The sequence below is a fragment of the Ursus arctos genome, unplaced genomic scaffold (assembly GCF_023065955.2).
Source record: "Ursus arctos isolate Adak ecotype North America unplaced genomic scaffold, UrsArc2.0 scaffold_17, whole genome shotgun sequence".
Lineage (NCBI taxonomy): Eukaryota > Metazoa > Chordata > Mammalia > Carnivora > Ursidae > Ursus > Ursus arctos.
The window spans coordinates 43382658-43404459 of NW_026622841.1; the positions used below are offsets into that span (position 1 = coordinate 43382658).

The window sequence follows — 21802 nt, forward strand, 5'->3', positions numbered from 1 at the left end:
ACTATTAGAGTAAGCATACTGAATATTACAAACTGTGATATCTTATTTTCACACTGAAAAGAATTTTGGTTGTCTTCCACCTTCTATTGAAATGAGGTGTGATTATAGCACCACCTGCAGGATAAAAAGTTTAATACAGGAAATCACAAGTCGGGCAATAACTTAGACAACTCTAATAAGATAAGCAAAAATCTTATTTTAAAACAAACACTGAAAGTTACAGAACATGAGTCAAGTTTGAGGGTGATGGGGGAGACAACAGTGTTTACAACTGACCCAGAAAACTGAACATTGCACCATCATTTTAATTTAAATATTTGTATTCTAGAGGCGTACAACACAAAAAGGTCCGATTGTGATCACCTTCAAGAAAATTTCCTTTGGTAACAGTCACAATAAGTGAATTCAAGTGTACCAAAATTTCCCGCTTTACAAAGACTGGAGCATATATTAGATGAAGCAAGTTTAAAGGGTAAAATGGGGGAAAAATTAAAAACACTGATTAATGATGAAGACTAGAATGATGAAATGTTAAGCAAAAAAGGTAAATTTAAAAACTGCACCTAAGTTAGCAAAATATTATTAAAGTAGATCTCAAGGCAACAATAAAAATGAGTCACCTTCCTATTCCTAGCCTTAGTGTTGCTCTCCAAGGACAACTACTGTGCAGTTTCTCTGAATCCTTTTGGAGACTGCCTAATAAACTTTTTTTTTTTCAGGTTAATCTACAGTAATTAAATCCCCTTTCTTCAGTGAGTCTGTATTTATACTCTGATGTTAACTCCTTGTACTACTATATTAAAGAAAGCATAATCTAAAACTTTAGTTAGTGATTATGATTACCTTTCTGGACCAATGGGAAGGGTTCCTCTCCCTTACGAAGCAAAATAAGGCTCAATGAAATGTGAGCTCAGGAAAAGCATCCTATTTTTTTGTGAACAAAGGAAGCATTTATGGCATTTCTACTTTCCTTTTAAATATTTTATTGTCTCTAGTACAAAGTCTGTCCTTCATAGCTCTTTCTAATATAGCTACTAGCTGTACCTTACCAGATACCTACACCTTCCATGCCAACTCTTCCTCTTAAGAGGCACAGGGAGGCACACAATCCCAGTCTTACTCTACCTACATAATCCCACTGCAGTCATGGATGGACCATCTTAAACTCAACTGGAACTCCTGATATTATAGACCAATGCATTGTATTTCCATGCTTTGCAAGACCACACCTGGCGCTGATTATGAATGTCTGGGGGGCGTGACCTAGAAGCTGGCAGCCTAGTAAAGTATCAGAACAGCCTGCAGAGGACACAGGTGAAGTGCAAGAGGCAATACTCAATGAAGATGGAATTCCATCCTCCAAGATTAAGTGTAAACTATATCAAGAAACTTTACGGTACTATGTCTCCAATAGGACAAATACATGAAAACCAAGGAACAGAGGAGCAGTGGGATGAATGAAACCACTTATCATCACTCCCAAAGACACAATGGGGGACCCTGTGCTTCCCATTTCTGCCCACAGGGAACACACTTTCACCAGAGGACAAAGCAAGAGTTCCCATAAACTAGACACCATGGGTGCCTCCTGGGTACTTCAGGTTCCTAGTGTCCAGGGAACAGCAGTAAAGAATCATTATCACGGCAGGAGTAATTGACCTGACACCTGGAGTAGGTAGGCTATTACACAATGGAGACTGAGAAGACTACGTGTGGTAAATCCAGGTGATCCATTTAAATGCCTGCTGGTGTTTCCTCGCCCAATTGTTATGATCAATGGACAAGTACAGCAACTCTTGCCTCAAGACAGCATGGCAATTAGGACATCAGTTCTCTCAGAGATGAAGGTCTGGTCACACTACCAGTTAAGTTACCAAGACCAGCAGAGTTATTAATTGAGAATGGAGGGAACCTAGAATGAACAGGATAGTAAAGGAGGGAGATGATGAGTATCAGCCACAATGGGGAGGACTGCAATTCATCCTAGTAACCTCCTCTTCTTTGTTTCCCCAAGGAACAGACCCACTGGAATCACAAAAGATCTGGTCTCTAACATTTTTAAGGAAGCAGATCCCAGTGACATAAGGAGTAAACTGTGATACACCATTACAAGGAAATCTGTGTTTTTCCAGCCGTTGGGAATGCCCACAGATGTCAGTTCTTTCAGGGTTTGTCTCAACTAGAGAGAATTACCTTGCCCAACAGCACAACTCTCCTTGTGGAGTTGACATCCAGTGACGTATCACAGAGGGGGAATTAAGGCCCAGCTGACCAACGCAGTAGAATAACTCGGACAGGCCATATTTCCTCCAGTGTTCTGCACCCAGCTGGGAGAGGCTTTACTGGGCCTGCATCTAGGTCAAAGTCTTACTCTCCTTCCCTTCCACAGATATTGATAACTAATAAATGTCTCCTACGTCAAAATTCTGTCCCAGCAACTATTTCTAGACACTCTGACACATGACTACTACATGTATTTGTATTAACTTAATACATTCAAGTAAAACTGATATTTCAAGAATATACACCATGTTTATCTTATCTTTTCCACACCTCCAACAGTTCCCACTTTGGTTTAAGTGTCAGCAAATATCACTGAATTGCTTTCTTCAAGGTCACATGGTCACTGTGGCAACTTACACATCTGGCAGGAAATAGCTAAATGAGAAAGATGAGAGAAAAACCAGTGCGTGCATGGACACAAGTCAGTCACAACTTACTTGTACTGAGGAAGGCTTCGGTACAGTGGTTACCACAGTAGTTCCTATTTGTGCCAATTTTTTAACAGGTGCCACTGCCACTTTCTTAATTAACTGTGAACTAGAATTCTGGGGGGGTGGACAGGGGAGGGAGGAGAGGTAATAGAGTCATCACCATTAGTAATTTTAAATCAATCAGTACTACGATAAACATTAAACATTAAAACACTTTACCATAGCAAGCTTCTTTGTTATAACTGGCTTTACAACCTTATAGGTTTTAAGCACATTCTCCACTATGAACTTAACTGGTCAATTAGCCAATTGACACCCATTTCATATTCCTAAGGAGGCAACTGATTTAACAAATAAATATCACAGTAATTTAGCATTAAAATCTTTGGCTCATAGAGAAAATAAATGGATTCTTATTTATCATCTAATTATAAACAAAAATCTGCTAACCTATCTTCTTAACTCACAGCAGTCAGATAAAGCAAACTAGAAAGGAAAGGAGCAGCTGCCATTGAAAGATACAGTAACAGAGAAAATGGTCGAGAACTTAAAACCAAATACTAGGAAAGCACAAAATGGGGGCTACTGGGGAAAGCGGACAGAACTGGCAAAGAATTATTACCACAGAATACTATGCAATCCTTCTTTAGGACGAGCCTGACTCATCAAGAAAATGTTATACTACATTCAGCATTTTTTATTTTACCAAAGAAAAACACCACTAAAATTTCATTTTATTTTTTTTCTTTCTCTTTTTTGCCATAAAAAAATTTTTTTTAAATCTGTGGCACACAAGATAAATTTTAGTTACCTGGAAAAATTATCATGTATGTAAAATTAACCATTTTCTAACACCAACTAATGAAATATGACGGATTTCTGAATTTCTTAAAAGTCATTTCTGTAAGATATGTATGCAAATGAATAGTGTAAACTGTAGTGTTAATATTTTACCACAAATGAAAACTGAAACAGAATGATCATTTTCTTTCCACTGAGAGATACAAATAGCCCTTTGAACATTCCCTTGAGGACTATAAAATCTTTGAGTATGAAGACTGAATCATTATTATTTTAGCAATTACCAAATGACAAAACCAAACCCCTTAATTAACATGTTCAAAGACAGTGGCTTAATTCAAAAAGTTGAGTAGAATCATCTATTATTTTTATTGACAAGTACACACACATTTATGTGAAGAAAACAGCTGGAAAATTAAGGAGGATAAAAAAAACTAAGGTATATTACCGGCATTGTACAGATTTTGACTGTATGAGTATTCGTTGGTACAGCTGGCCTTGAAGTTATGTTAGTAGTGGTCTCTGTTCTTGTCACAGCTTGCTGAGGAGATACTAACATCAACTGGCCACTGTTACTTTTGATCAAAACTGTTCCTAGAGTTAAAAGAAAACAAAATATGACTTCAAAGCTAATAAATGAAACAATCATCATATATTTTGTGTTCTGACCATTTCTTTCAACACTGTAAAATGCTCTGAATAAGTGATTAATACATACCGAATTCCACGTATACTAACTATTATACAATGTGGAAATGTTTTCACTCAAAGCTACTTAAAAGAAGCCAAAACACTTCTCCTTCATGACGTCAAACTATAAAACTACAGTGAGTAATGGAACCAGACTACACAAAGTGACCAATGGAATAAATTGGAGGATTCCAAAATAGACTCATACAGATATGTCATAGCAAATTCTCCTAAGAGGCCCTGCAGATTAGTGGCCTAGCTCTAATTTCCCAGACAGAACCAGAAAAACAACAACAACAGCAACAAAAACTAAGAAGGGCCCTCTTGATGTCAGAACAAACCTCAAACAATAACCTCAAAAATTATCCCTGTAAAGGAGTCTAAATTTAATTGGATCAGACTATGGAGCAAGTTGGGCCCTATGGCATTGTTGAAAACAATAGGGTAACTGGCTGGCAAAGGTAGAGCCTAACACCTGGTTGTGATACCAACAAAGAGACACAGCTTAATAGAGAAATCAGAGAAAGAGAAAGTCAAAGAGAGCCCTGTCATCCCAGGGTGGCTAAGCTTATGCCTGGTTGTGCCCTCTGAGGAGCAACATCAAAGGCTTCCCACTGTGGGGAAAAATAGACTTCATTGGAATAAGTCAGTCATATATTTAAAAACAAACAAACAAGCAAACAACAACAATACACTCAAAGGAACAGGAGGCAGTATCCAGAGTTGCTACAATATATTAAATTTTTTAAGATTTTATTTATTTATTTATTTATTTTTTGGGGGGTACAGGAGAGAAGCAGACTCCCTGTTGAGCAGGGAGTCCAACGCAGGGCTCAATCCCAGGACCCTGAGATCATGACCTGAGCCGAAGGCAGACACTTAACCCACTGAGCCACACAGGCGCCCCAATATATTAATTCTGAATAACAAGTTACACAACATGCAAAGAAAAAGAAAAGTATGAAAGGCAGGGAAAAAATCAGGCAACAAAACCACCTGTGAGAAGGACTGGTTGTCAGCTAATAACAAAAACTTCAAAGTAAAGGTTATAAATATGTTCAAAAGACTAAAGGAGACCATGCGTAAACAAGCAAAAGAAGGTATGATGATATGATCAAATAGAGACTATTGCTAGAAAGACAGATCTTAGAAAAAAATTACTTCTGTAGTTAAAAATACAGCAACAAAAAAGAAAAAGAACTAGAGGGGCTCAACAGTGAAACTAAGTAAGTAGAAGAAAGATCAGTGAACTTGAAGATAGATCAACAGAGATTATTAAATCCAAAGAATGGAGAGAGAAAAGAATGAAGAAAAATGAACAGAGGCTCAGAGAAACGTGGACCACTGATAAGCACTGCAACATAGGCATAATGTGAGTACCAGAGAGGGAGGACAAGAGAAACAGAAAGGGAGAGATAAAGAAACAGAAAATATTCAAAGAAATAATAGCTGACAACTCCCCAGCTCTGATGAAGAATAATTCAGATGTCCAAATAGCTCAACAAACTCTAATACATTCAAAGAGATCCACACCAAGATACGTCATAATAAAAACGTTCGACTATTCAAAGAAAATTTTGAGAACGGCAAGAGAAAAATGACTCATTATTTACAAGAGAACCCCAACAGGATTAACAGCTGACCTCTCATCAGAAACAATGGAGGCCAGAAGGCAGTGAAATGACATATTCCACTTGCTGAAAGGCAAAAAAAAAGAAAGAAAGAAAAAGAAAAAATTCAACTAACAATCAGATATCCATTAAAAATATCTTTCAAGGGATGCCTGAGTGGCTCAGTTGCTTGAACATCTGCCTTCAGCTCAGGTCATGATCCCAGGGTCCTGGGATTGAGTCCTGCATTGGGCTCCTTGCTCAGCAGGGAGCCTGCTTCTCCCTCTGCCTGCCACTCCCACGCTTAAGCTCTCTCTCTCTCACAAAGAAATAAAATCTTAAAAAAAATAAAAATAAAAATATCTTTCAAAATTGAAGGCAAAATAAAGACATTCCCAGATAGGGGTGCCTGAGTGGCTCAGTAGGTTAAGCGTTTGCCTTCGGCTCGGGTCATGATCCCAGGGTCCTGGGATCAAGCTCCACATTGGGCTTTCTGCTCGGCGGGGAGCCTGCCTCTTCCTCTCCCTCTGCCTGCTGCTCCCCCTGCTTGTGCTCTCTTTTTCTCTCTCTGTCAAATAAATAAATAAAATCTTAAAAAAAAAAAAAAAGAAGAAGAAGACATTCCCAGATAAAAACTGAGTGGATTGGTTGGCTAGCAGACACACTATACAAGAAACACTAAATAAAGCTGTCCAGGCTCAAAGCAAGTGATCCCAGGTAGTAATTAAAATTCACATGAAAATGAGAAAGGGCACTTGTAAAGGTAATTATATAATTTGACAATATAAATGCCTATTAATTCTGCTTTCTTCTCTTAATTTCTTTAAAAAAATTGTATGGAACTATAGACACATAATTATGTTTTTGGACCCATAACATAAAAATGTAATATGTTTGTGAATAACAGCAGAAAGGAAGTGGGTGGGGGGCGCCTGGGTGGCACAGCGGTTAAGCGTCTGCCTTTGGCTCAGGGCGTGATCCTGGCGTTATGGGATCGAGCCCCACATCAGGCTCCTCTGCTATGAGCCTGCTTCTTCCTCTCCCACTCCCCCTGCTTGTGTTCCCTCTCTCGCTGGCTGTCTCTATCTCTGTTGAATAAATAAATAAAATCTTAAAAAAAAAAAAAAAGAAAGGAAGTGGGTGGGACTAAAGTTGTATCACACTAAGGAAATGACTTGGTTGAAAACAAATGAAGAAAACCAGAAACGGTAACTAAGAAAGTAATAAAACAAATGCTATGAATATGTCCTTGTGCTTCTTTCTTCTGTCAGTTTCTTTAAAAAACATAAAGTTACATAAGGTAATAATTACAACAAGGTATTGTTAGGTTTCTAACATATCTAGATGTCCTATGTAGAGCAATAATAGCACAAATATAAAAAAGTGGGAGGAAAATGAGCTAAATAGAAATGTTTCTATATCTCACCCAAATAAGTTATTTGTGAAATAAATTCTTTTAGAATTTATTAGATATATATATGCATAATATGTATTAGATGTATTTTGTAACCTCTGGAACCACTAAAAATATATATTGAAAAATTATAAAGGAAACAAAGTGTCACACTAGAAAACATTCACTTAATGGAAAGGAAAGCAGGAAAAAAGGAATACGGGAACAAAAAGGAGAGGCAATCTATAGAAACAAAAATAAATGGCAGACCTAAACCTAATTATATAGTAACATTACCTGTTAATGGATTAAATAATCCACACAAAAGGCAAAAGTGTCAAACCAGACCAAAAAAAGGTAAGATCCAACTATATGCTGCCTACAGGAGACATACTTTAGACTCAAATATAAAACAAAGTTGAAAGTAAATGACATATCATACAACAGCAACCATAAGAAAGCTAGTGTGGCCATACTAACATCACACAAAATAGTCTAAAAGTGTTACTAGAGATAAAGAGGTGGCATTTTATAATTGATAAAACACCCAACAGATCAGGAATATTAACAATTATAAACATATATGCAACAAAAAACAGCCCAACATACATGAAGCAAAAGCTGACATAAAGGAAGAGAAAAATAGAAATTCAATAATAGTTGAGAGACTTAAATACCCCACTTTCAACAAAGGATAGCCAACTATATAGAAGATCAACAAGGAAATCAAATACTTGAACAATACTATAAACCAATGAACCTGCAACGCATATATAGAGTACTCCACCCAGCATTCTTCTTAAGTGCACATGGTACATTCTCAGGATAGACCACATGCTAGGACATAAAACAAGCCCCAGTAAACTTTAAAAGACCAAAATCAGACAATGTATAGTCTCCAACTACACTGGAATGAAATTCGAAATCAGCAACAAAAAGAAATTGGGGGATCTCACAAATATTAAGAAATTAATTACTCCGGGGCACCTGGGTGGCACAGCGGTTAAGCGTCTGCCTTCGGCTCAGGGCGTGATCCCGGCGTTATGGAATCGAGCCCCACATCAGGCTCCTCCGCTATGAGCCTGCTTCTTCCTCTCCCACTCCCCCTGCTTGTGTTCCCTCTCTCGCTGGCTGTCTCTATCTCTGTCGAATAAATAAATAAAATCTTTAAAAAAAAAAAAAAAGAAATTAATTACTCCTAAGTAGTCATTTGTCAATGAAGAAATCACAAGGGAAATTGGAAAATACCTTGAAATGAGTGAAAATGAAGACATATTAAACCAAAATTTATGGAATGCAGATAAAGCAGTGCTTAGAGGGACATTTATAGTTACAAATGGTGGTATTTAAAAAGAGGGGTGCCTGGGTGGCTCAGTAAATTAAGCATCCCAACTCCTGATTTTGGCTCAAGTCATGATCTCAAGGTCCCGAGATTGCTCAAGCCCTGCGTTGGGCTCTGTGCTGGGTGTGGAGCCTGCTTAAGATTCTCTCTCTCCCAAGGGCTCCTACATTGTTGGTGGGAATGCAAGTTGGTACAGCCACTCTGGAAAACAGTGTGGAGGTCCCTTCAAAAGTTAAAAATTGAGCTACCCTATGACCCAGCCATTGCACTATTGGGTATTTACCCCAAAGATACAGACGTAGTGAAGAGAAGGGCCATATGCACCCCAATGTTCATAGCAGCATTGTTCACAATAGCTAAATCGTGGAAGGAACCGAGATGCCCTTCAACAGATGACTGGAGTAAGAAGTTGTGGTCCATATATACAATGGAATATTACTCAGCTATCAGAAAGAACGAGTTCTCAACATTTGCTGCAACATGGATGGCACTGGAGGAGATAATGCTAAGTGGAATAAGTCAAGCAGAGAAAGACAATTATCATATGATTTCTCTCATCTATGGAACATAACTAGGAAGATCGGTAGGGGAAGAAAGGGATAAAGAAAGGGGGGGGTAATCAGAAGGGGGAATGAAGCATGAGAGACTATGGACTCTGAGAAACAAACAGGGCTTCGGAGGGGAGGGGGTGGGTGAATGGGATAGACTGGTGATGGGTAGTAAGGAGGGCACAAATTGCATGGTGCACTGGGGTGTTATACGCAACTAATGAATCATCGAACTTTACATCAGAAACCAGGGATGTACTGTATGGTGACTAACATAATATAATAAAAAAACATTAAAAAAAAAAAAAAAAAGATTCTCTCTCTCCCTTTCCCTCTCTGCCCCTCCCCCTACCTCACCCCCTATTCCTCCCTCCCTCTCTTAACAAAGAAGATTCAAAGGGTGCCTGCCTGGTGGCTCAGTCTTAAAATTAAGAACCTTACTCTTGATCTTAGCTCAGGTCTTGATCTCAAGGTCATGAGTTCAAGCTCCACTGCCTGTGGAGCCTACACACACACACACACACACACACACACACACAAAAGGGAAGATTCAATAACTTAAAATTCCATATTAAGATACTGGAGGAAAGGGGCACCTGGGTGGCTCAACTGGTTAAGCATCTGCCTTGGCTCAGGTCACGATCCCAGAGCCCCGCATAGGGCTGGATTCTCAGCAGGGAGCCTGCTTCTCCCTCTCCCGCGGCCTACCACTCCCCCTGACTGTTCTCTGTCTCTGTCTCTCTCTTTCTCTCTGTCAAATAAATAAATAAAATCTTAAAAAAAAAAAAAAAGATACTGGGGGGGGAAGCAAAATAAAAACTGACGGAAGCAGATGAAAGAAATTAATAAAGATTAGAGCAGAGGTAGAGAGTATAAAAACAATTGAGAAAAACAAAAACAAAAACTGATTCTGGGAAAAAAACCAACAAAACTTAAAAACATTTACCAAACTGACTAAGAAAAAAGGAGAGAAGGCTCAAACTACTAAAATCAGGAATGAAAGAAGGGACATTACCACTACCTTACAGAAAGAAGGATAATAAGGGAATAATACTATGAAAAATTGTAAGCCAATAAATTAGATGTCTTAAATGAAATGGACAAATTCCTAAAAACAAAAAACTACAGTAACTGACTTGAGAAAGTAGGCAACGTAGGGGCGTCTGCGTGGCTCATTTGGTTAAATGTCTGCTTCGGCACAGGTCATGATCCCAGAGTTCTGGGATGGAGCCCCGTATCGGGCTCCAGGCTGAGTAGGGAGCCAGCTTCTCCTTCTCCCTCCTCCCCACTTGTGCTCTCTCTCTCTCCACTCTCTCCCACTCCTCTGAAATAAATAAAATCCTAAAAAAAGAAAAGAAAATATGCAACCTGAAGAGGTCTCTAACAAATGAATTTAATAACTAATCAAAAAAAGTATCCATAAGATTAGCCCAGGTCCAGATGGCTTCACTGGTGAATTCTACCAGACATCCAAGAAAAAATTAATACCAATCATTCACAAACTCTTCCAAAAAGTAGAAAGAAGGAAACATGTCTCAACTCCTTCTGTAAGGTCAGTAGTACCCTGATACCAAAACCATATAAAGACATCACAAAAAAACTAAAGACTAATATGCATTATAAATATAGATGCAGAAAGTCCCAACAAAGTACTAGCAAAGTGAATACAGCAGAACAAAAAAGTGTTATACTCCATCAAGTAATATTTATCTCAGTGTGGAAGGCTGGTCTAACAAACAAACAGTAATGTAAAACAGCATATCAATATAGGACAAAAACCCCATGATCATCTCAACAGATGCAGAAAAAGCATTTAACAAAATCTAACTCCCTTTTTCATGATGAAAACACTCAAGAAAATAGGAATAAAAGCAAACTTCCTCAACCTGGTAAAAGAGATCTACAAAAAACTCACACCTACCATCACATTTTTTTTTTATTTTAATGATTTTTTATTATATTATGTTAGTCACCATACAGTACATCCCCGGTTTCCGAGGTAAGGCTCGATGATTCATTAGTTCGGTATAACACCCAGTGCACCATGCAATACATGCCCTCCTTACTACCCATCACCGGTATATCCCATTCCCCCACCCCCCCTCCCCTCTGAGGTCCTCAGTTTGTTTCTCATAGTCCATAGTCTCTCATGTTTCATTCCCCCTTCTGATTATCCCCCCTTTCTTTATCCCTTCTACCATCACATTTAATGGTGAAAGACTAAATGCTTTCCCTTAAGATGAGGAATAAGACAAAGATACCTGTGATGAGGAAATTTGACAAGAATGCCTCCAATCACTACTTCTATTCAACACTGTACTGAGAGTTCTAACCAGAGCAATTAAGCAAGAAAATGAAATAAAAGGCATCCAAAGAAAGAAGTAAAACTATCTATTCACAGATAATACGATCTTCTATGTAGAAATCCTAACAAATCCACAAAATAACTATTAAAACTAACAAGTTCAGTTAGGCAGCACGATACAAAATCAATGTATAAAAATCAGCTGTATTTTTATACATTTGCAATGAATGACTAAACGGAACAAAGAAAACAATTCCATTTACAATAGCACCAAAAAGAATAATATACTGATAAATTTAACAAAATAAGTATACCACCAATACTCTGGAAACTACAAAATGCTGTTGAAAGAAATTAAAGAAGATCTAGATAAATGGAAAGACACACCATATTTGTGGATGAAGAGACTTAATACCTACCTTCCAAGATTGTTAACAGGATTAAATGAGACAATACTTTCAAGCAGGCTTTTGAATTTTAAACTTATCAATAGTAGTAATAACAACTGCTATTAACACCAAAAGGTCCACAATTCAAACTTTTCTTCAACTAAATACTCCAAACATCAGCAGGAAGTAATACTAGAATAGTTGAAGACAATACTGTGAATATAATAATAAGAACTCAACTAAAGTCAATGCTCTTCTAACTGAAGTGTTTATCTATCCCAAATGCCCAGTTCCAATGAGCAACAATCTAGGGGAAAGCACTTATAAACCTATAAAGGAAACTGAAAGCCAGGTACCAAGTCTCTTTGAATCAAATCCTAATAAATTTGATTCATTTTCCAATCATGACAGGAAAACCAGTTCACCTACTTATCCTACTGACATGTTGAGAGAAAGTAATCATAGATAAGGTTACAGAGCACCTTTCCCCTAAAAATATTAAGACAGTAAGGTGTAAAGTGGTCCAGTGCTCACTCTCTAACTGGTACATAATTTAACATACTACTCTACACATCTGCCCAGTGAACTGCTATGTCCCAAGATGACTTTCCTATTTTGTCTTGGCTGCAAGTTGACCTGGATAGTGGTTCTGATTTGTCCAACTTCCTAGCATTCCTACTGACCCTGAAATGAGAGCAGACCCACACAAATCTAAGAGTCAGAAAAACTTTTTATAATTTAATATCTATACGTAACTGCCTGACTGGTGACCTTCTAGTCTCTACTGAAATAAGTCTAGGGTTAAGAAGGTGAGGATGTACAAATGTCACCTCTTCACAAGTAGAGTAGAAATACAAAGTTAGGGGCGCCTGGGTGGCACAGCGGTTAAGCGTCTGCCTTCGGCTCAGGGCGTGATCCCAGTATTATGGGATCGAGCCCCACATCGGGCTCCTCTGCTATGAGCCTGCTTCTTCCTCTCCCACTCCCCCTGCTTGTGTTCCCTCTCTCGCTGGCTGTCTCTATCTCTGTCAAATAAATAAATAAAATCTTTAAAAAAAAAAAAAAGAAAAGAAATACAAAGTTATTCCTTAATACAGAACCAAAAATATTTTTCCCATAATATTTACAGATAGGATGGTCCTTGTGCAAGCACACAAAAGAAGCCTACTTTCATTTCCACAGGGTAGTCCTTTAAACACATAAAGGCAGACAAACATACCCAAAGTTGTTTTCTTGCTCAGGCACCAGGGCCCCAATTCCTTTAATGTTTTATATCATAGTTTCCCTTACTGAGCTTAAAGTCACTTAAATTTCTTCTTCTCTCATTCTGATAATTCTTTGAGTGAATAAAAGAAAAACTTAAGGGGTGCCTGGGTGGTTCAGTTGGTTGAGCGTCTGCCTTCGGCTCAGGTCACGATCTCGGGGTTTTGGGATCGAGCCCTACATCGGGCTCTCTGCTCAACGGAGAGCCTGCTTCTCCCTCTCCCTCTGCCTGCTGCTCCCTGCTTGTGCATGCTCGCTCGCTCGCTCTCTCTCTCCCTGTCAAATAAATAAAATATTTATTAAAAAAAAAAAAAAAGAAAAACTTAAAGTCAATCAGTAAGTTTTTACAAACCCAGATTCTACTATCAGTATGGCACATCTTCTCTATTTTCCATTTACACAGCAGATTTGTCAAAACAGAACTTCTATTAACTTTATTAAATAATTTAATCTTTTAAAAGTAGGATCATATATTTTCAGGTGATTTTACCTTTTTAACTTGCCATATTTGTTTTTACATATGTATGTCTTAGTTTAGAAAAATATTGTTCGAGAAAAATTAAGCCCAGAATAACCTAAGGAAATTCTCAAAATCTCTTTAATTTCCAGGAAAAGAACTGTGTCTACCTTATTTATCACCACATCCATGGTAATGAGCATAGAACCTAGTATACAGTTAGCACAGAAATGTATGAGTAAGTTAAAAAATATAAAACTTTAATACACTCATATTTCCTTGATCCAGAAATTCCAAAAATTCTTAGAATTTGTTACCTGCCCCAAGAAAATAATCAAGACACACACCACAATCTAAATACAAAAACATTCGTTTTACTTTTGTCATTTTTTTAAACAAAAAGGCATAAGCAACCTAAATGAATAGAGAAAAAACTAAATATTAGATTATGCACCCATTAAAATTAAACTTTTGAGGTTAGAACATACAAAATTGTCACTATATAATGGTAAGTGAAAAAGAAGGATATAGAAATCAAAATAATAGAATCCCAATTATGTAAAAATAAATAAATAAATAAATAAATAAATAAATAAATAAAGGAAGCACCCATACATTTTGTTTCCCAAAGAAACTAAATTTGGGGGGAGTGAAATGTTCTCCACCTCTTGGAATGGTGGTCATACCTTTGTCAAAATTTTCAAAACTTACTGTAAATGGCTTCCTTTTTAAAATAAATGCACATGTAAAAAACTGTAGCTCCATAAAGTTTATATAAAAAAGGAAACTAAAAGATACGCTCAAAATATATGGGGTAATTTTTCTGTATTTTCCAAATTTTGTGTAACAGACAAAAAATGAGGGCACATAGACGTTGAGGTTACTTTCAAAATCCATCCTTTTAAATTATAATAAAATCTTTTAAAAAATAAAAAATAGTGAATTTGGCGGATGCAATACACATTAGATAAATAGCAACCAGAGTACCTATAGCTCAATGCTATACAGGTACCTTAAATATTCAGGACATGCCCGCTATGCAACTCTGTATTCCACACAAATGGTGTGACATGTAGACATATTCTTAGTTAATCCATAAGATAGTTCTATGAAGAAGGTCTGATCCTATTTTAGACATGAGAAAACTGACACTGAGGATGAGGTTAATAAACTTGCCCCAAATCACAAACCGATTAAGTGGTAGAGCTGGGATTCAAATCCAGGGCTGTTGATTCCAAGGCCAATGTTCTCCCCTTTATTGCTACACTTCACTGCTTTCCACAAAAGGCTAACCCATCAAGCCCCTTGTTATCTATAAATTTGATTACCACACCTAGTCCTTACTCTGAACTAAATTTGCCCTGAACTAAACCTTCCCAACTACTGTATATTATATACTTACTTTACTTCACAAACTAACAAGAGCCCTCTTAGGCACAGGTATTCAGCAACAAATCTATATAACATTATCATACACCCACATTTTTCTACATTTGAAGTTTGTATCTGTCCACACAATTATAGGACTCATCCTCTCTTACTGTTAACGAAAGTTTAGTCTGGAAAATTACTTATTAGATTCCATAGGTAGCTCTTTATTTTATATTTTCATCTTTTTAAAAAGATTTTATTTATTTATTTGACAAGAGACAGAGCACAAGCAGGGGGAGTGGCAGGCAGAGAAAGAGGGAGAATCAGGCTCCCACTGAGCAGAGAGCCAGATGTAGGGCTGGATCCGAGGACCCTGGGATCATGACCGGAGCTGAAGGCAGACACTTAACTGACTGAGCCATTCAGGCACCCCTACAGGTAGCTTTTTAAAATTAAGTATTAATGTTGTTGACTATGCATTTAAATGATCTTTTGGGGATAAAATTTGGTAATCCTACGCAAGGATTACCTTTTGAACTAACAATTCCACTTCCAGCAATTTATCCTATAAAAAACAAATTTTAAAACTGCACAAAAACACACAAAGATATTTATAATAGCATCATTTGTAATAACAGAAAGTAGTGCAAACAATATCAATATCTACGAATAGCAAAGTGGTCAAAACATGATGGTACACTGATACAGTGGACTACTAAGCAATTTAAAAAATGAGGAAGATTTATAGGTACTAACATGAATAGGGTAACATATTGTTAATAGCAATACTCTGGTGAAGGGAGTATATTACATTTAAGTAATGCTTTTTTTTTTTCTTTTACATGAATCCTTGCTGCTTTTGTAAGCAGAATGAGCAAAGAAATTAAAAGTAAAATGCACCAATATGTGTAATGGCTCTTGGAATCCCTTTGGGGCTGCAGCCCTATTGTCCTCTTCTCTCTCCACATATACTAATGTGTGCATTCAAATACTCAGGTGCCCTCTCTGAGCAAGGAATTTATTAGGCCCTACGTAATAAAGGCAGCGACAGAGGCCCTACCCTCATGCAATATCCTTTGGGTAAAGCCAGGATGGAAACAAGAACCACTAGCTATCCAAGAACTGGTTCAGGAATTTGAGAAAGATCCAAATCCTATGCCATGCCTGAGCATGAAAGAGCTGACGTAAAAAGACCTGAACCATTTTACAATAACTTTCACAGACTTCTGTACAGTATGACCATCAAGCAGAATTTACCAGTTCATGACATAACAGAAGCAACCAAATCCTTGATCATCATTCTCAAACAAGTGATAGAAGAGACGCAGAATACCAAAAACAGAAAGAACTGCAGTCTGGCCCCAAATCCCACATGTTCATAAAAGAGAAGACTGAGAAGATCAAAGAGACTACTAAAAACATTCGACAGAGTAATTTTCAGGGCTTTGCTATAGCTTCTTTCATTTCCTCACAATGCTGTGCCTTTTTACTTCCAGCCCCTGCTCCCTAGAAAAACTTATGGGGTTTTTTATTTATTTTTTATTTATTTTTTTTTTGCCGGTCTGAGTTTCAATTACTGCTAAGCAAAATAAATAGAAGACAATATAATTAAGAGTTGAGTTCACTCCAAAGAATGTGATCTGTGCCTTTTTTCCCCCACTGAAATTCCAAGACACTTTCAGTTGAGGGAAGAAAGAAGGTAGAACACTCAAATTTACAATATAAGCAAAATATAAATAAAAATATTTATATTTTTAAAAACCACTTCTTTTCATTGAGGAAATTCTGAAGTAAACAAAAATCAAATACTTAAAAGTATTCATTATGTTGCAAAAAGAAAAGGTGACTTCTATGTGATTTAAACATCCCTGAGTAATCAATTACTAATACTCAGGATATAAAAGAATGGTACAAGACTTATATATTTTTTTAAGAAGTTAATCAGTATTTCCATTTCATTCCTCAACTATTTGTTATCTTATTGTGCACCAATGAGAGCACAAAGGTTAGTATGGTCTTCTGCCACCCATCAGTTGAAATATTCCCAAAAGCTGCTCTTCAAAATACCTCCCCACCTCCTCTGTAACTAACATTTCCCACAGGCAATTTATCTCGTCTCTCCGGTAGGTTTTTCCATGGTTAATAACCTAAAATGTTTTAGTGTAGTACACACCTAGGCTGTGGTCCTGGTTTCCAGCTATATAGCTCTGGCAAGTTTCAGTTTTGGTTTCTTTGTGTACAAAAGATTAGGCTCTAAAATTTTATGTCACTGTTTAGCCCTGATACTCAATGAGGCATATCCTACACACACACCAAGTGATAAGCACAGTATTGTGTAAACAGACCTGGATTCAAATTTCCTCTGACACCTATGAGGTGTCTGGCATTGGTCAAGTTATTTACCCTTAGAGACCTTTTCTTATTTGCTACCTATTATGACCAACAAAAGGATATAAATAATATATAAAAAGTGTATAGCACAGTATGCCTTCCACTAGTGATTAGATTCCACTTACAAGTTTTTACTCTTGATAGTTTTTCTATTTTAATACTTTTTTGATTGTTTCTAAACAATCTTCATTGACTAGACAGGAATTTAGTTTCTAACAAATTCGGAGGTGATTTCATTTAAACATATTCATAACTATAAGTATATGCAGGATGGCAATTTAGAACTGGCAGAAAATGTATTCAATGGCGTACACAGCATAGCCTTAAGTATATGTACCTCCTGTACCATACAAAACTGAAACAGAACTTCATCTAAAGTAAAGAACATAATCTTTCCACAATGTTCACGATCAAACCAAACAATAGCTACAAAAGAGCCCCTATCATTTTGCTAGGGGATACTAAAATCGTGAATCCAATGCTTCACTTCTTTACCATCTTTGCATGTCCGAGTTTCAATTACTGCTAAGCAAAATAAATAGAAGGCGATATAATTAAGAGTCGAGTTCACTCACTCCAAAGAATGTGATCTGTGCCTTTTTTCCCCCCACTGAAATTCCAAGACACTTTCAGTTGAGGGAAGAAAGAAGGTAGAACACTCAAATTTACAATAGAAGCAAAATCTCTGCATATATCATGAAAATCAGCCCAAACATGTAAACCCTGGGATAAAAAGTAGTCACAGACTCATTAACTGTAGCATCACACACCACTTCAAATATAACAATTGTGTCAACTCTGGCACTGCTCCCTATGAGAGGTATTCTTCTAACTGAAAATTACAATCATCACACATCTAAAGATCGTGTAGCAAGCATTATTCATTTCTGGTACTAGAAAAGCAGTGAACTTATTTCAGCTTGCTTAAATTTAAAATCCTCTTTGAGCCTTACAAGAACTTCTTTAAAGAATTTTTCTTTTAAATATGGCCATCTAAGCGTGTGGGTATATAAATTGGTCTCTTCTCCACATAAAAAATAAAAACTTTAGCTATTTTCTACTTTCTCCCACCTAGGAGCCAGTGCCTCAAAGGCCCTCCTGAAGATACTGCTCCAGCGTTTACTGTGTCACTTGGGTTAAAAAATTCTTTCCTTAAATATGGAAAAAACTATGCAGTAATGATTCAAAGAGGCTATATTAATCGTAAAGAAAAATCACTGCCCTGCAAAGTCAATTATGAAAGGTTCTCTCAGCTGAGTTTTTTAGAGCTACCAGCAAGCAGGCACAACCCGGTGCTGCGACGTTTCCCGTGCCACCGCTGGCTGGACCGATGGGTAAGCTGGAAAAGGTGATCGACATACCTGGAGGAAGCTGCAAATTAGCAGGCAACTGGATTGTTGTGTTGGGGGCTTTCACAGCGACTATCTGAGGAGCGGGCAGCGGAGGGCCGCTGCTGAGTTTAGGAAGAGTACTGACAGGAGCCACTTTGGTCACCAGGGTCCCGACGGGGGACCGCAGGGGCTGGGACACCGTGGACTCCACGCAGACACTGACAGGAGCCTTAGTCACGGCGCCCAAGGCCACGGGGGTGCTCTCCACCCGGACAGGCAGAGTCCCAGCGGGGGCCATCGTCACAGTCCCGGAGGCGCTCACACCGGCGGAGGGAGCGGCGCCGGCCGGTTCCGTGAGGCCCGCGGGCATCCCCAGGTGCATCAGCGGCAGCTGCGACGCTGCCGTTCCGGGAGCAGAGGCGAGGGGAGGCTTGACAAGCGGCAGCCGACTCCAGAGCAGTTCCGGCTCCACAGCATCGCTAGGGAGAGGCGCAGGGGCCGCGACACAGAAGTCAGTGACGGGCGCCGGCTGGACACCGAGACCCGCGCGTCCCGGACCTCCCTCCGGTCCGTGCGGCCCCGGCTGCAGCGACACCTGCTCGGGCGCTCGCCACTTCCTCAGCGGCGCTCACACGTGCGCCGACTCAGCCCGGCGCCTCAGCATCGGGTCCCGCAGCACCGGAGCCCGGCTGCGGGGTTCCCGGAAGAGCGTCACTTCTGCTCCCACCGCCCAGCAAAACTCTGCGCCCCAGTTCCCCCGCCAGAAATTTCAAAAACTACAAACCCGAGCGCCCCAAAGCCCCCTACACACACTCGGCGTGGCCCCGCCGCGCGGCCACGCCAGCCATGTTTATATAGCCACGCGGAGACCTCGCGCACGCGCACAGGCCGCCACCGCCGGCCCGGGCTTCCCCCGGAATCCGGCCCTGTGATTGGCCGCAGACTGGAATCGCGCTCGTGACGTCACTAGGGACGGCTCCAGAGGGCGTTAGAATCTTCCCCAGCATCAGGAGGAAGGAGGGTCAAGTTGCCAAAAATCTACCACGTGGGAGGGGCAGACCGCACTTGGAAAACTGCGACATTCGGGTACCTCTCCTTGGTATCCCTAGTGGTATGTTCCTTTAAAATCCAGGAGTGTAATTTCCACACGCTTTTACTTTGAGGAAAAAAATGGGAACTGGTTTCAGAGAACGGTAACTCAGTAAGACTTAATCACGCTTCCTCTGTTTTTCTGCGAGCTTCGCCCTGAAGCGTCGCAATGTGAGCGTTACAGTTGACATTGTGGGAAAAAAAGCATTCATTTCTTTCTTTTCAGTGTTTAAGAATGGCGTATAATTTTATACTCTGTAAAATAAGCCTATTTTAGAGTTGAACTGCCCCAAAGGAAAATCGTTTTCTTCCTTTGGGCGGCTATAGGTATCTCTTGTCACCTCTAAACGTAAATTGTTTACGTTTTTATCTCCTTGAAAACTGGGACAGTGTCTTTTGATTTCTGCATCCTCAGATTCTAGCAATTAGATTTTAACTGCAATCCTAAATATTATTTGAAAAAGTGAAAAGTGTTTGTTAAATGAATCAGTAAGTCCAATATACAGAAAAACTTGCTCCTTGGAGATCTAGTTAGAGAAGATAACTTGATTTCAGGCGTTTGTCGGAAGATTATGTTTGTAGGAACCGAGACTATAACTGAAGGAGATTTTGCAAGTAGGCAGTCAAGGTGATCTTTACAGCTGCTAGTTTTCTCCTTCCCTGTAAGCTCCAATGGACTGGATCTACTCAACAGCCCTCATGCTTCACTACGTTTGCTGTCTCTCCCATGTCAACCAGTCCAAATCAAGAGCCCATCTTATGATTCAGATCATTTACAACCTTCCCCATTCATGAAGACTTACTGATCACCTGGCCTCTAGAAAACACAGTGGAGTTGGGGAGAGGATAAATTTATTGAGGGCTCCTTGTGTGCTGGTCACTAAGAGGTATATTTTCTTGTTTTGTTTTTAACAGCCATTTAATTGTGTTGATTTAAAAACTGCAGTTAAAAGAGTAATTTTCCGGGGCGCCTGGGTGGTGCAGTTGTTAAGCATCTGCCTTTGGCTCAGTGCGTGATCCCAGCGTTCTGGGATCGAGCCCCACATCAGGCTTCTCCGCAGGAGCCTGCTTCTTCCTCTCCCACTCCCCCTGCTTGTGTTCCCTCTCTCGCTGGCTGTCTCTCTCTGTCAAAAAAATAAATAAAAATCTTTAAAAAAAAAAAAAGAGTAATTTTCCAGGAAACTGGGATCCAAAACAGTCTGTATGAAACCAAAGTACATCTCTTTCCATATCTCCACAAGTATCTAATTCATCATATATTCCGTATGCCCCTGGCAAAATGCGTTGCACATAAAAGGTGTTTAATAAATATTTGCTAAATGAATCAAACAGATCTATGCAACATTTTCAGTGAAGCAATATGGTCTAGTGCTTTCAAATCTTAGATCTGCTTTTCACTAGCTGGGCAAATTGTTTAGCCTTGTTTTTTTTCTCCATAGAGTGTAGTTCAATAAATACTTGCAGAAGGAGGGCTCACAGTTTGCTCTGAGGACTCTCCCTTTCTAAGCTTTCATTAGACCCCACCCCCAACTCACATACTTTAGATATGTAAATAACCTCAATCAAGTTACAAAGAAGCCTGGCTGAGGAAGTACACTTTCTTTGTAAAGTGACCTTGAACGTTTTGTTATAATTGTTGATGTTCTCTCTATTATTTGTCTCATTGATGGCAACTTTAATTTTCTAGTTGCAAAGAATATACTTCTTACCCAACACAAGTAACTACTGTCCTGAATTTGGAATTAGTAATAACTATGCTTGCTATATTTCCTTTCTATGGAAACTTAACACTAAAACAGGGTACGTAGGGAAGCAAAATGCATTTTATCTCCTATGTGAAAGAAGAAAAAAATGCAGGGGAGGATTATACCTTGATTTTTATTATGTTTGTCTGTGAAAATATTTGTAAAATTTTTGTAAAATTTGTAAAATGTTGAAAAATACTCATTTACCTTCTGTCTTAGTCCATTCAGGCTGCTGTAACAAAATACCACAGACTTTTTAAAAAATTGATTTATAATTTATATACCATATTATATTAGTTTCAGGTGTATGGCAGCGATTCAGTATTTTTATACATTATGAAATGATCATCTTGATAGGACTAG

At 38.7% G+C, this 21802-nt stretch overlaps 1 protein-coding gene across 1 annotated transcript in view; it reads right to left on the bottom strand.

Moving 5' to 3' along the window:
- Nucleotides 1–19490, bottom strand: part of TAF4B (TATA-box binding protein associated factor 4b) — a 127278-nt gene extending 107788 nt beyond the window's left edge. Inside the window, exons 1-3 of the mRNA XM_026496135.4 lie at nucleotides 18636–19490; nucleotides 3964–4109; nucleotides 2721–2828 (exon numbers count right to left, since the gene is read on the bottom strand). Coding sequence (XP_026351920.2) covers nucleotides 2721–2828; nucleotides 3964–4109; nucleotides 18636–18987 — 606 coding nt within the window. The 5' untranslated portion in view covers nucleotides 18988–19490. The remainder of the gene's footprint in view (nucleotides 1–2720; nucleotides 2829–3963; nucleotides 4110–18635) is intronic.
- Between the last annotated feature and the right edge of the window lie 2312 nt (nucleotides 19491–21802).